General features: G+C 39.5%; 1 protein-coding gene across 7 annotated transcripts in view; it reads left to right on the top strand.

Annotated features, from left to right (window-relative positions):
• The window catches only part of UNC5C (unc-5 netrin receptor C), a 429,397-nt gene that overhangs the window by 381,101 nt on the left and 32,480 nt on the right, over positions 1-15,816 (top strand). For 6 of the 7 annotated variants that reach the window (XM_086406587.1, XM_086406586.1, XM_086406590.1 and 3 more), the window contains 3 exons: positions 188-275; positions 10,598-10,766; positions 14,818-15,051. In XM_086406587.1, the coding sequence (XP_086262713.1) occupies positions 188-275; positions 10,598-10,766; positions 14,818-15,051 (491 nt within the window). Of the gene's footprint in view, positions 1-187; positions 276-10,597; positions 10,767-12,447; positions 15,052-15,816 lie in introns of those variants that run through there. The other variant, XM_086406589.1, reaches the window with a different exon arrangement.

Genomic DNA, 15,816 nt, shown 5'->3' with positions numbered 1-15,816 from the left:
AAGGCCAATAAGGGAGGAAAGCCGGGTGGCTATGAATATTTACATGTCTTTAGAGAGAAAGCAGCAGGCTTATGGCGATGTGGCCACAAAATCTCCTCATTCCTCTCCACTCGCTTCAAAGGCATTCTGTGAAGTTTCCTTTTGATTCATAGGTCTTATGTGACTGCTTTTCTCTTTTGCTATTCAGGAGTAAGTTTGCTGATTCCCGCTGGGGCCATTCCCCAAGGGAGAGTCTACGAAATGTATGTGACTGTACACAGGAAAGAAAATATGAGGTAAATATGCTTTTTCTGGTGCACTTGACTTTATCAATGTCTGACTTGGGAGAATTGTATATTAGACAGAGTAAACTCAACATACATTTGTCTTGATTGCCCTGCTTCTGGCATTTCCTTTTCAACTAGACCCATAAAAGGTCAGTTTTTACCCCTCTTTATCTTTGGAGCTCCAGACACTTTTGCAGATCTTGAATATGGGCAGAAGGCCAGAGATGTTTTCCCCAAGTGGACATGTGGCCATATTAGCTGAAAAGATGGCTGGAAGAGTGATCCGTAAATTGTGCAAAAGATACAAAGAGAAATTGGCTTCATGTGGCCTGGCTCAGGAATATAGCCTGTAGCCATTTTAGGTTCAAAGGTCACATAGAATTGAACAACCCCTTAATCCTTGACTTGCCATCCCAACCTCAGCCTAGCACTTTATTCTCACCTGGATTCTTTATTCTCACCTGCAGATTCTTCTTTGGGGGACTGTCTTGTAGTTTTTAAGTGTTATTGACCCACTTCTTATATTTAGCACCTATAAAATCTATGCTTGGGCTTTGCTAAATGGATCTAGGGTTGATTAAAACTAGGTTGAATCTAAGAGTGTTTTGAATATATCATAATCATAAAGATGACGTTATTTTGAGTAAAAATAACAAGAGTTTCGAAGTCCTAAATTCAGTTTTCAGTTGGGCCTCTAACAAATTGTATCTGGTCATTCTTGATTCGTTCTCACATAAAATGCATGTGTTAAATAGCACTCTAGAGGCCTGACTGATGAATGCTTCTGAAGTGCACTGAGATCTTAAAATAAGAGATGTTGTTGAAATGACAATCCTTACATGTAATTATCACTGTTTTTCCAAAGGGGAAAGGCGTTGGCTCAACTGCCCTGAGCTCTAGATGCAAAGTGAGAATGCCAAATGTAGAGCTAGCTTATCATTTGTTGTCGTTGTTCAGTTGCTAAGTCATGTCATCATAAGATATTATATCTTTTCTCTTCCCCTCTGTCATCCTCAGAAAAACATCTCTCTTTAGTCGTTGTCTTCAGTAGCCAAAAAACTCTGTTACTATGCTCTTGAGTAAAGATTCGGTATTTATAACCTGTAGGACGCAGAACAGTGTTTTCCTCAGGTGATATACTTTCACCTACACAAACATGAGCCTGTCCAAGAAAATAATAAAATTCCATGGTCATTATTCATGTGCCTTCAATTTGAGCAACAGAAAATCACTAAAAGTCTTGTATTTGTGCACATCAAATATTCATTTTTCCATTCCCAATGTAAAGTAATATTCACAGTCCCTCCAAGTGCCCTTCTTTTGCAGCGGGAGAAATGAAGATTAGCAAACTGAGATCCCTTTATATTTTAGTTTTCTTCTTTCTTCTGTCTAGAATCAAGGTTAACACTAAGTATATCCATCCCTGAAGGCCTTTTGCCAACATGGATGTTTGGTTTAAACAGAGATGAGTATTGGCTTGTGCTTTATTCTGAGAAAGTGTTTGTGGTCTGCTATTTTCCATGTGATCACCATAATCTATGGCTGAAGATCAAACCTTAAGAAGCTGCTGCAGGGTGTGCTGAAGCTGAAAGACGTGGGCACTCAGGTGCCTTGTGTGATTTTTCTTCCTGCAATTTAGTTAGCACCCTGACCAGGATAATTGTACACTCTGGATGAAGGAGGGAGAAAGCAGGAAATTGACAAAGCTAGACAATTCTGCTTTAGGCTCTTCTGCCTTTAACTTTAAAGAAAAGGAAACTATAAATCACCTCTTACTATGCCTACCACTTGAAGTTAGGTGCAGAGGGAATTGCTCTATTAAATTTGGTGTGCCTCAATGAAGTTCTGTTTATGAAAGTGAAGCTAGAGGATCCTCAGGATCTCAAATGAAAATGTACACCAGAGACCATGCAGCAGGGAACAAACACAAGACAGCTCTCTCAAATAAATGAGACAGTCTTCTCCACTCATTTTTGTTGTGAAAGAGATGCAATTTTCTTGTGAAGTCACAATGACGAGTATGTTGTTTTAGTGTATAGTAAGAATACAAAACATAGCTACCGTAGAGTCAGCATACTGGTAATTTCATTTATTCCTCACTTCGTTTATTCCTCACTATTCTGCGAGTTATGATGAGCTCCACATTTAGAGATGAAAGGACTAGGGTTCATAGCCAGGGTTTCACAGTTAACAGCTGAGGGTCAGCAGAATTCACACCCAGGTCATCTCCTCACGAAGCTCTTCTGCTGACATGCCATCCCCACTCCATAGTATCCAGTGCACAAACAGAGCCTCTGCCCTCTTGTTACAGTGCCTTTTGGGGCACAGTGTCTGTCTATTGCTCACATGATCTTAGAACTTCTTTCAGAGGAAATGCTGTGAGACAAGAGAAGACATGAATGTGACTTCAAGACATGTGTAGGAAATTTCTGATTACTTTGCTCCATCTTCCCTCTCTTTGATTGCCTTTATTGAATCCAAAACTGGGTGTTTTTCCAGCTGGATACCTTCCAGTGGGTCATCTGGTGATGTGAACTGTCTAAAGGGAGGTGTGAACTTAATTGCATGTGGCAAGTGAATGTGACAAGAGGGGGCCTTATCATTACGGAATATGCACTAAGAAAAAGCAGGGGATGGCAGATGAGCAGCCTAAATGAGCTGCAGACACAGGACAGGCTCTCTGCAACCGAAAGGCATCTGAGCTGCAAGCCTGCGCTCTACGGGACACACCCCTGCAGAGATTGCGAAGCCTCGTCCTGCCCTGCCCTGTGGATACACTTCCCACAGCTAACGGCACCAACATGGACCTTTTTGCCTTGCTTCCAGTAACAGTTTAAAAAATGAGTCTGACTCAGCCTGAAATTTTGCCTTTTGTCATTTCTTATTAAAACACAATTTGAAGATATGAGCATTAATTTTCGCTTTCTTCATATTGTGTACTTGTCTAGGAGTTTTCTCAAAAGGCCAAAAAAATCAATTTAGACATTCCAAGAATAAAGGTAAATAGACATTTTTTGGGTAAATGGTGGGGAACCATGGAAGATCTTTAAGCAGCCAAGTGCTACGTGAATAGCAGTGTTTTTAAAGATTGACAGTGACCGTGTGCAGGATGAACTAGGAAGGGAAACAGAAAGACTACTCCAAAGGCCGGGGCCCTGGTTGACCCATGGCAGAGATCAAAGTATGTGGGGGAGGGGCTAGGGAAGCAGCCAGGCCTGAGTCTGGAGAGTGGAAAGAAAAGTGTATTTCAGGACAAGTTTCACAGCTGGTTAAAAGTGTGGCAAAAGTTGCAGAACACAAACAATATATTTAGGGTTCAAGCCCTGGGCACTGAGAAAATTGTGAGAGCAACAAGAGGTGATCGGAAGCAGCAACTGGTTCAAGGAGAGAAAAGACAAATTCTGATTTCTCTGCACATGGTCTGTGTAAGAGGGGACTTGCAAATCTTGCTGGAGATGCACATGGACAGTCACCAGTGAGTGGATTCTTCAGGGGAAAAGTGCAGAGGCAGAAAAAAGAGGACTGCGGAAAGAACTTTGGGAAGTATTCATTTTAATATTTATTTATTTGGCTATGTCAGGTCTTAGTTGGTGGCAAGCAGTATCCTTCACTGTAGCCTACAGACTCTGGTTGTGGTGCAGACTTCAGAGTGCTAGGGCTCGGTAGTTGTGGCTCTGAGGCCTGTGGGATCTTAGTTCCCCAACCAGAGTCCCCTTCATTGCAATGTGCATTCTTAACTCTGGACTACCAGGGAAATCCTGGAAATATTCTTATTGAAGGTTTGGGTAGAAGGAGCAAAACTAAATAGATAAGGCAGGATAAGGATAAGGCACATAAGCAAGAGTTGGCATCTAGCAAGAAGCTTAATGTATAGTTGTTCATCAGTGAATATTTTTAATGAAAGAATGAATGATTGTAATTATAACAAGAAAAAATCAAAGGTAAAAAGAGTTTCAAAATGAAGTGATTGACAGAGGTATTACTAAAATTGAAGTGCAAAGAAAGAGAATGATAATTCAAGAAGGTATTGGATTTGTCAGATCTGTCAACTGTAGGACATTGGTGGCGTTTAGGACTTTTTTTTTTTTTTTAAGGACGAAATCCCAGTTAGAAGTTTAGCATGTTAGTGATGAGGCAATTAAAACTATCATTATATTTACTGAATATAAATAATAAAGTAATACGTTAGGATAGTGGGCCAAAATGTATTATGTTTGTAATCATATTGCAGACCGTTTTCATTTATTTTAATGTGGTGTTTGGAACTTTGTAAAATAGTAGTTGACGTTATTATTTCTCAGTGAAACTCAGTGATATTCTCTTTTAGGTAGAGTCCTAAATTTCTAGTTTGAAGGAACAGCTATAAAGAGACTGAAGGTAACATAGGCAGGGAGTAGAATCCAGGTATATTTAAATCTTATTCTCTGACTGTTCTTCATAGTTTTTATTTATTGAAGTTCTACTTCTAAAGAAATGATTCAAGGTGATTTATGCAAACAATCTTTCAATAGGAGGTAACTTTTTTTTTTAAATAAGTGGATGAAAAAAACAACAAAAAAAGGAAAAAATAAAATAAGATTAGAAAAGATTAGATAAAGTCAGGTAGGCAGTTAGAATATAAAATATTTGATGTAATTCCCAGCATATTTCTTGTTAATAGGTCATGAACTTATTGTTTCAAAGCTTTCAAGAGGGAAACATGGTAAGTTATAAGATCCATGTGTCCAGAAGGGAAAAAGATGCCTGGAAGAAGCTCAGTTACTTCTCCTTTGGTTCCTCATAAAGAAAACATTTTTTTTTTCATACAGCAAGCAACATCTTTAAAATATGAAAATAGCGATGAGCTTCACAGGGCTACTTCTGTTGGTATCCCTCAATGCGAGTAGATAGTATAAAACCCAATTATAAATTCAATAAAATAATTCCTCAAGGATTCAGCAGTTCAATCTAGGGGACAACACTTAGCTGTTCAGGCTTAATCCAGGGACAGATTTTGGCCTATCTAGGGAAATGGGGGCACGCCCTTCAGAGTGGCTTCCATAAATATTTTCTTTTGCTCAATTGATCTTTTGATAGCAAGTGAGTTAGATATTCCTTGTCAGATACCTAAAGTGCAAATATTTCAAGTTGTTAGTTATACATGAAACCGATTGCTTTAAAAGGCAGCTGAGCCTAAAGTGGAATTGTCATCCAGAGGGACCTGACAAAAGATGTGTGTGTTAATAGAAGGCGTCTCGTCTCCACACAGAGATAGGTGGGAGGAAGATGTTTTTTTTAAGAAGCAATTTTCAGCTTACTCTAGCAAACAGTTCATAGAAATTTCTCAAGGTCCTAAATCTGGATAAGCAACTCAAAATACACCACTGATGGGAAAGAAAACCAATGATCTGTGTTGAGATCCCAGTTTTGCCTATGACTACCTTTGTGGCTTTAGGCAAGTGTGTTAATTTCTTTAGATATCAGTTTCCTCTTTGGGAGAAAAAAAAGTACTATGAATACTTATCCTGCCTACCTTACAAGTGTGCCTTGGGCAGCCAATGCAATAGCTTTTATAAGAGTTTTGTAAATTGTGCTCTTCTGCGTAGAAGTTCTCCTCACTGATAACAGCAAGCAAAGGATAAGAAAATCTGACAGAAAACTAAAATTCCCATCTGAGGGCTTTGTCCTAGGGTGCTCAGAATCCATCCAGCATTTATCATGATAAATGATCCTTGTTGGACTCTGAAAAGTTTTTAAAATTTAATCATTGGTAATTATTGGATTTCTACTTAATTGCTATTTCTGTAGCTAATTTTTGCTTTACTTTTATTTCCGTATCATCTGCAATTAATATTTACAGAAAGTGTGCTTAAACATCTTGGATAACACATGAAACATAATAGTAAAGCCCTTCTCTGCAAAAACATAAAACAGATTTTAAAAATTTATTTTCTACTATTTTTGTTTTATGTAGTTTAATATCCTCCCTTTATGTAAATAAAGGGAATGTGGATTTAAATGCTGTGACCTTTGGTTTCACACAGTTAAATCTTAACCTTTCCTAAGTGGCTTCTTCCATGTATACTTGGAAGTGTTTCCAATTTCAGTGCTGTTTCTTTCATCTTGAAAACCCCCAAAGATTCTTATCATTATTTCTTCTTTGTTTTTCATTCCCGGTTATGAATTCCTCATCACCACTTCCCTATTCATTACATTCTTGCATCTCACTGGGTTAATAAATTCTTTTGACACCTACTGCCCTTTCCTTCGCTTGCTATCCCTCCTCCAAGAATGGTGCCCATCAATATTGCATGCCAGGGGAGTGCAGGTCTGACAGCGCCCCAGCCCAGCAGGCAGTGGTCTCCCTTCTGTTCCAACTCAGTGATGAGAAGAACCCCTCCTCCTCCTCCGCCTCCACCTCCTCCTCAAGCACCGGCTGCTAACAGCAGACTGAGAGACAGCTGTTTGTAATCCCCAACTCTACTGCAAGGACCACTTGAAATGGATTTCACTTTAGTCTGCTTCCTTAAAAGTTTAATGTGTATTCTCAGGGTATACTTGTAACTAAAGGTTAAGCATAGTGTTCAGGAAAATGCAGCCATGACTTTTTCCGCCCCCCACCCCCCCCCCAGTAAGAAAAGTAGAATTAAATAAGAATGTGGTTACTGCTTAAGGAAGAAAAGTGTAATATCAACTATGGCACAGGAGAGCAGGACGTCACTCACGTCCTTAGAGAATGCATTTCAGACTGGAACAAAGGAGGGCAGAGTGGGTTCAGAGGAAATGAAACTAAAGGGAACAGTAATGAGTTCTCAAGCTGCTACCTACCTTGTGATTCCAAATACATGTATATCTCCAGGTTGATAACTTTAGATTTAATCAAACTTTATTGTTATTCAGTGAGAATGGAGATGATGTTAAAAGGCTAAAAAGAGAGATAACGTTTAACTTTTTTTTTTTTCCCTAAATAAGAGGAAAGGAAAGCTATAGGTTGAGGGATTCTAGTGAAATTTTAAAATCGGAAGCACAGAGAGCCAAGTTTTATTAAAGGGAAATATGTTAAGTTTTAACTGAGTTCTTAGACCTGATGATAATAATCACTAAGAACTTAGGAATTTCTAAAATTTGACCTTACTTGTGACCTATCAAGGTGGCTGCCACAGTTTTGTAGATGCTGATAAAAGACACAAGACTCCTGAGTCAGACGACGTGCTCACAACAACACCACTATCCAAAGTGTTACCATTTTTGTGCCAGTTTCCCAAGCCTCAGTTCTGAAAGGGTGATGTAAAGACAGACGACGTCTATACATTCAGTGGCTCCACTCCAGGAATAAACCGTTGTGTTTAGGGAGCCTGAGTGTTTTGTAATGGGAAGTGGACAGGTCTACCATTTACTCCAGAGGGAAGCACTGTATCGTCAAAGGTGATTGCTATACAGTTGTCTTGAAAAGACAACTGGGACCATGCAGAAACATGAGCGATTCAGGGAGCGTAGTCTTCCAACAGCAGGAAAAAGAAATAATAGTGGCTGCTATCATTCACTGAGTGTTAAGTGAGGGTGAGCCACAGATAAAAGCTAACTTCTAGGTTACATAGTATTGAATATATTAACCATAGATAAAGACTAGAGGAAAATCCAGTTCAAGTGGCTGATGCAATTTGTAAAGAAATTTGATATGACCCTTGTAATATCCATGTGAATGAAATAGGAAGATATGAACTGGACAGTGTACATTTTTAATGGGTTTATATTTGACTAAACTGAGTAACTCAAAGTATTGATGTCAGACTAGAGAGAGGTTTCAAGTAGTGTCCTTGAAAATGTCTCTGTCTTTGCCCTGTTCTTATATTACAATGTTATCAATGACTGCAATGAGAACGTAAATGGCAGTTACATCAAATTTATGGAAGATAAAAGGCTAGAAGAGGTAGCCAATATATGGAGGAAAAACATAGCATTAAGAAATAGATGACCTGAAAAATTTCCTAAAACAATTAAAGTAAAATTAGATGGCTAAATATAAATTTCTCTGTATAGGTTCAGAAGCCATTGCTATAACCACAGACAGCCTAAGAGCCTTTCATGTTAAGAGTACACAGAGTGGTCAGCTTTAACAAATTACTTAACCTTCTTAGGGCGTCATTGCCTCCTTCTATAAAGGACATGCTTAACCATATTATCTCTCTCTTCCCATCTAACTCAAGTCTGCTAAATAATATTTATAAATAATTGATTGAGAATAATCTAAAGCAACAATTTTGTGAGGCATTGATATAACTACGTGGTGATGGTACTTTAGTCTCCAAGTCATGTCTGACTCTTGCGACCCCATAGAGTGGAGCCCAACAGGCTCCACTGTCATCCCAAAACAAAGAAAGCAGTAGTCTGCTATACTGTATATTTAAGTACAGTCAGCCCTCTATCCATGAGTTCTGTATCTACAGATTCAGCCAACTTTGGATCAATAATATTTGTAAAAAAAAAAAGGCATTTTTTCCAGGAAGTTCCAAAAAGCAAAACTTGAATTTTCAGTACACTGGCAACTATTTACATAGCACTTACATTGTATTAGGTATGATAAATAATCTAGAGATGATTTAAAGTATGTGAGAGGGTGTGCATAGGTTATATATCATTTTATGTAATTGTTATATAATTTTGGTTATAAATGGTTAAAGAAATTTTGTAGTAGTTATATAATTTTTATGTAATGGTTATATGCCATTTAATATAATACTGTGCCCTTTTATATAAGGAACTTGGACATCCAGGGATTTTTGTGTCTGCAGGGGGTCCTTGGAACCACTCTTGCGTGGACACCAAGGGGAGACGGTCTTCCATTCATTTCACAATGCCTCACTCTAGTGAAGACAATGAAGCTGACAGACATGTCTCATAACAGAAAGATGGAATTATGGAGAGAGACCTGGAAACCATGCTTTTCTAGCTGAAGTTGCAAAAATTGAGGAAGTTTGGTCTGGAAGAAGGTTTTTAGAGATAAAAATCTCTAAATGTTTGAGAGGCTCTTTAATGTCAAATTGGAGAGAAAGCAGGTCAGGAATATGTGGAGAGATGTGTCAGGAAGGCACATTGTATTCACTCCAACTAAGAATTTTTTGTAAATTTGAGTTGAGAATAGGTGAGGTGACCCCTCACTACCAACCAAGTCAGCATGTTGTTGGAGAAGCTCTGTGCTTGTTGACTTTGAGGGTCCTTACTGCTCTAAAATTCTGTGAGCCCGGGATTTCTTAAGTCAGGCTATTCTGACAGCACAGTTTTGAGTGTCGTTTTTGCAAAGGCATTGGTTTTAGTCCCAGCATGAGCCCTTGTTGGTTGTGAGGCTTGGGCAGTCCACTCTAACACCTTGGAGCTCTGTCCTCACATACCAACTGACAGCTTGAGTTAATTTATTCATTACCTGTTAATTACATTCTTATTAGGGAAATAATAAGGCAATTTAAAAAGAAAAAAGAAACATAGAATTAAAGAATTTTTATCTTTGAAGTTCATTCCCACCCAAATTCTCAGAGTATGAATTATTATTGTTGTTCAGTGGCTCAGTTGTGTCTTTCTCTCTGCAGTCCCATGGACTGTAGCCTGCCAGGCTTCTCTGGCCATGGGATTATCCAGGAAAGAATTCTGGAATGGCTTGCCATTTTCTTCTCCAGGGGATCTTCCTGACCCAGGGATTGAACCCCGGTCTTCTGCATCACAGGCGGATTCTGTACCACTGAGCCACCATGTATGAAGTATACATGTAGAGAAATATCCATTTAAATTGCTATAGAAATACAGTTCTCTGTTCTTCCTTGGTCATATTTGAAAAAATGAATCTGGTATACTAGCCTGAATTATTTCTGAAAGTCATTTGGAAGAAGTTTAGCTCTAGGGTATCCTTATTCTAAAGTGATTTTTTTGAAGTGTTTTTCAAGTTAGGTCATAAAAACACAAAAGTATCTAAAACTCTATGAAACTACTGGCAAGTATTATCAGAAAGAAAATGCTTATGTAACTTCATAAGGACTCTGTTCCATCTCATTCCACCCTGAAAGTATCTGTACATGAATTTAGAGGAAATTACCAAAGGCAGACCTGTGTCTGAAGAAAAGGATCAAAGAGATGCAGACAGAGTCACTATTATCAGAAAGACCTCAAGTCTTACAAGATCAAAGTCTTTGTATGAAATGCATGTCTTCATACTTAATTCTGCCTCAACCCACCATCCACCCTCCAAAAGTAAAACCTCCAAGAGGAAACTATTTGTGCAACTGTAGATCTGAAATCTCAGTGAGTACATAGTACCTAAATACTAGAGAACTGTCACCATGCGATCTCTGCTCCCCTCCCAGGCCGCCCATGGAGGACTCTCAGACTCTCTTGACCCCTGTGGTGAGCTGTGGGCCTCCGGGAGCCCTGCTGACCCGCCCCGTCATCCTCACTATGCATCACTGTGCAGATCCCAGCACCGAGGACTGGAAGATACAGCTCAAGAACCAGGCAGCGCAGGGACAGTGGGAGGTGAGCCTCTGTGGGGATAAAGGTGCAGTTCATGCGGATAAGCACAGGCGATCATGGGAAGGCTTTTAGTTTTAAAGCAAAACATGGGTGGAATTTTAGCTTATTCTCAAAATGAGAGAGAGAAAGGGAAAGAGAGAGGGAGGGGGAGATGGGGAGACAGACAGTCAGACACTGGCTCCTGAGTGCTTTATCTACTGACTGGTAAGCACAAAGAAAATGATGACCAGTCATTAGCTAACTCATAGGGAAAGTGCACTTAAGAGTCTTACATAAATCCCTTTTGAATATACATACTATCTTGGGAAGGGAAATATATATATATGTGGTGTGTATATATATAGATATGAAAATGAAAGTGTTAGTCACTCAGTTGTGTCTGACTGTTTGTGATCCCAGAGACTGTAGCTGACCAGACCCCTCTGTCCATGGACAACTCGTCCAGGCAAGAATACTGGAGTGGGTAGCCATTCACTTTTCCAGGAGATCTTCCCAACCGGATTGAACCTGGATCTGCCACGTTGCAGGCAGATTTTTTACCATCTGAGTCACCAGGGAAGCCTGTGTGTGTGTGTATGTGTGTGTGTGTGTGTGTGTGTGTGTTTTAATTTTCATGTAGAGAAACATTGCACCTGGGTCAGAAAATGTTAGGACTTACTTGCCAACAAGTCCTGGAAATAGGTCTGAATTTAACCTGGGAAAGCAGGAAGTGTGTATCCTAAGCTCCAATGCAATGAAGACTGTGTATAGCACCTTGGCTGTCTGTAGCTGCAGCCATTGGAACTTCTTAAGGGCAGTGCCTTAAACAGATCCTGCTCTTTCCATCAGAACCCTGCAGTTAAACCTGAAATTAAGTGCAAAAGGATTTGTTATATTTACCATGAAGATTCTATACCTAATACCTAAAAAAAAAGTGATTTGTGTAGTCTTTACAAGAGAATTATCCAATATGCATGTTGTATGTGGGCTTCCCTGGTGGCTTAGATGGTAAAGAATCCACCTGCAATGCGGAAGGTCTTGGCTCAGTCCCTAGGTTGGGAAGATCCTCTGGAGGAGGGCATGGCAACCCACTCCAGTATTCTTGGCATGGGAGAATCCCCATGGACAGAGGAGCCTGGCGGGCTACAGTCCATAAGGTTGCAAAGAGTCGGACATGACTGAGCAACTAAGCACAGTACACGACTCGTGTTGTATGTATTTTGTGATTACTTACAGTATTTTTCTTTTGGGAAAGAAAATTATAGAAAAAAAATTACATTAAGACTCAACTCCTAATATTTTAGGAAAAAATAATAGTAGAGATAGAAGCATAGCAGGGTATCCCTGGGATTATCTGGAATGTCTTCTCTATGGACATACTCTCATCTTGGTCATGTGAGCATCGCTTCTTGCAAGAGGACCTGGATTAAAGTCTAGGGCTATACTTAATGTTAAGACTGGACTTGACCAGGTCTAACTTCAATTTCATTTAAGTTTAAATGATTTATCTCAGAAACATAAAAGTATTAATCTCAAGGGATCCTACTTTGTTGGCATGATTCTCCACCTATTACCATAATACCGTATTTCTGGATTTGAGTAATAATAGCAATAACAACAATAATAAGAGGAAAAGAAAAGAAAGAGTTATGAAGAGTAAAAGAGGGAAATCCTTATGAAAACACTGTAATTATATTTGTGACAGGAACAGGGAGCATCTTCGTCCTGTGCCATTTCTTCTAGGAGGCTTTCTGTAACACACCATCAGGAAATGACACTCAAGGCTTGTCCTTGCCCTGCTGGAGAAAGCAGCTTCTTTGCAGGTGTCCTTTTGGAGCTGAAATAAGCCTAGAGGTGCTGAGTACCTTTCTCTCCTTTTTAGTCCAGTTAGAGCTTCATCTTTAGGTATGGGTTCAGCTGAAGAAATGATTTCATGAATGCTATTAAAACACAAGCCATGGTGTAGCTCAGATGATGTTGCAAGGGCTAACTAATAAATAGCCATCTGAGGTGGCAACTTTCAAAGCTGTGACAAGCCCTGGGGACTCAATTTATGATGAAACGTTTGTTTGTGTTTTTGATAAATAACCATTTGCTCACCATGAGCCAGGCCCACATAGATACGGTAGGAAGCAAAGTAACCTGGTTGCTGCCTCTGCAGAGACTAAGTAGCCTAATGCAGAGCCTGGGCTGTGCCCTCACATGATTTCATTTCTCCCACATGAAATTCTCTTTTAAATTTGAATGAATTAAAAGTTGGACAATTTCAAAAAACAAAATCTGAACTTCCAACTTCTCTTGAAAAATTAAAGGCTGCGTCCTCCCTAACCCTGAACTCCTGCTGTACCTGGTACTTTTACTGTACTTTTACTGTAAGCATCTTTGGCATAGACATCTTTACTTCCACAAGCATTTTTGCCACATAACTAGTTTATCATAAGACAATTTTGGTGTAAAAGATAAAATAACCGGTGGACAGTTTGGTATGACAGTTTGGTCACCTCTTTGGTCAACCTCAAACCAAAGTTGACAGCTTGGTTTCATCTCTCCACTGACACGTACTCACATTTTTATATTCCATAAATCTGAAAGAGGCCAAGGGCTGAAAAGGCCTAGAGTTGAGCCCACTTTTCTCATAGAATTTTGGAGCATCTGTCATGGCACATGTGAGAATATAAACCAAGAACAAGCAATGGTGTAGAGACGTTTACAACATAATATAAAGCTCAATTATAAATATGCATCCTGGTATTTGGAAACATACTTCTCTTAATTAGGAAGAAATTTTTGCAAAAGAAAAGCGAAATGCAAGGAGATGCATGAACAACCAAAAATATGTATAATACTAGGAATGAAAGATATTGAAGACAAGGGCATATGTATAACCCTCAAAATAAAAACAGGTTATTTGTACAGTATTGTCATGAATCCGCACACATTTCAAATGTTTTAAAATATTTTTTATTTCAAAATAAAGTCTTTTTGTTATTCATGTTTTCATGTTTTATTATTTTTGTTAATGTGTCTTTTATTTTTTACTATTTCACCTTTTTTGGCAAAACGGCTTTACTAACCATTAATTGCCAGGCAAAAATGCCTACAGCAAAAATGCTTACAGTTAAAGTACTGAGAGCCCATTCCTGCATGGCTGCGGTGACTAAAGGCAGGTGGACACTGAGCTCTGTAGACTGGCTTGCGCTCTGCTTCACCGCAGTCTCTGCCATTCCCTATTGTCTTCTGCCCTGTCTGCTTCACACAGTCCTGTTACCTCTCTGCCATGGAATTGTGACCCTTGTTTTATGGATTCTGTGCTTGGTCTTTCAGATGATTTCTGTGGCCAGAGTCATTTGGTTAAATCAAAACCTGGTTAATATAGTTATCAGTTCCGCTTGTTTTTATTTCTTGCTAAACATTAAAAATCTAAAACAGTAGACTGCTTAAAGGCTTACATGAAAAATAACATGTGCCATATGCATAGAGTTTGCCATACTGTGCTTTTAGCAAAGTCCACGAGCCCAGATTATGAGGTAAAGCAGTGTATCACTTTGGAAAAGTAATTGATAGGTGAGTTTGGGAGAACTCAGTAGAATGGTATTGCATAATTCTTTAATTTTCCTAATTATTTTTTAAAAATTCTTTTCAAACCCCTAGATTTTTAGGGGAAACACTACCATGCTGAAATCACATCAAACTAAAAGAGTACTTTTGGATTAAATTAGCAATTTAGAGATTAAAGCAAATGGTCAGAAACAGATAATCAACTCAAATATACTGAAGTTCAAAGGATAACATAAATTTCTTTTGGAATTTTAGGTAGACCCCAGAATGTAGATTCTTGAAAGATCAAAAAAGGCTAAATGAACGTCTTCTAAATAAAGCATGTTATCAGGCAAACTAAGTAAGGGAGAGAATGATGAAGAATGGAAATAAAAGTATAATAAAGTCAGGGAAAGAAAAAAGAGCAGGAAAAGGAATAATTAAAACTCAGGGGTAAAGGTCCTGCTCTTTGCACCTCCACTGGCCACCATCATGGCCATCAGAGGCTCAGCCACTGCCCCTCCTCCTTGTCCCGCAGGACGTGGTGGTGGTTGGCGAGGAGAACTTCACCACCCCGTGCTACATCCAGCTGGATGCAGAGGCCTGCCACCTCCTCTCTGAGAACCTCGGCACCTACGCCCTGGTCGGGCAGTCCACCACCAAAGCAGCCGCAAAGCGCCTGAAGCTGGCCATCTTCGGGCCACTCTGCTGCTCCTCGCTGGAGTACAGCCTCCGAGTGTACTGCCTGGATGACACTCAGGATGCCCTGAAGGTAGGTGGCTCCAGCCTGGTCCGCTCACTTCGCACCTAGAGACAGGGTGTGTGTGTACGTGCACCAAGTGCATGAACACAAGTGTTTGGCCCCCAAAGATGCAGTTACAAGAACAAATTAGACGTTTCATCTGAGGCCCTGCTGGTAAATATGCCGTTTCCATTCTGTTGATGCCTCCCAAGGGCTACTTTTGTTTACCTTCCTTGATTTCTTTTAATGAAAAATTCAGAAGTGGCAGATTTTGGCAGTGAGACGCGTGGATGGTAAATAACCTGCTTCTATGTTTATCTCAGCTGTGTTCTTCCTACAAAAGGAGCTGGCATAATTGCTCACACTCTATGTTCCTCTTGTGTGCTACTTCATTATATGCTTTCCCATTCTTTTTATGAGGACTGTGTGGAAGACGGTTAGCATTTGACAACAGGCTTCTGCTTTATAGAATAAATGGGCTTAATTCCTGGTGCTATTACTGCCATTCATTTTCTCCCATTTGAAGCTTTAAAGCATATAGTGAGTGCCTCCAAAGACATTATGATCTAGAAGAAGACAGAAAAAAAGTATGCCAAGGACTTGGAGGCAAGTCAGAGTGTGATACATGCCATAGGTGAATGCAAAGTTTTATGGGAATTCAGGAGAAGGAGGCATCATATTATTTTGAGGAAATCTGAAAAGGAGCTAACATTTGAGATTGGCCCTAAAGGAAGCTAGGATTTGACCATCAATAATGGGGAAGAAACACGAGATTCTGGGTGAAGGGAACAGCAT

Source organism: Bos grunniens, chromosome 6 (genome assembly GCF_055505025.1).
Source record: "Bos grunniens cultivar Pamir isolate PY7600 chromosome 6, Bosgru_T2T1.0, whole genome shotgun sequence".
Classification (NCBI taxonomy): Eukaryota; Metazoa; Chordata; class Mammalia; order Artiodactyla; family Bovidae; genus Bos; species Bos grunniens.
This window is presented reverse-complemented; position numbering and strand designations above follow the sequence as displayed.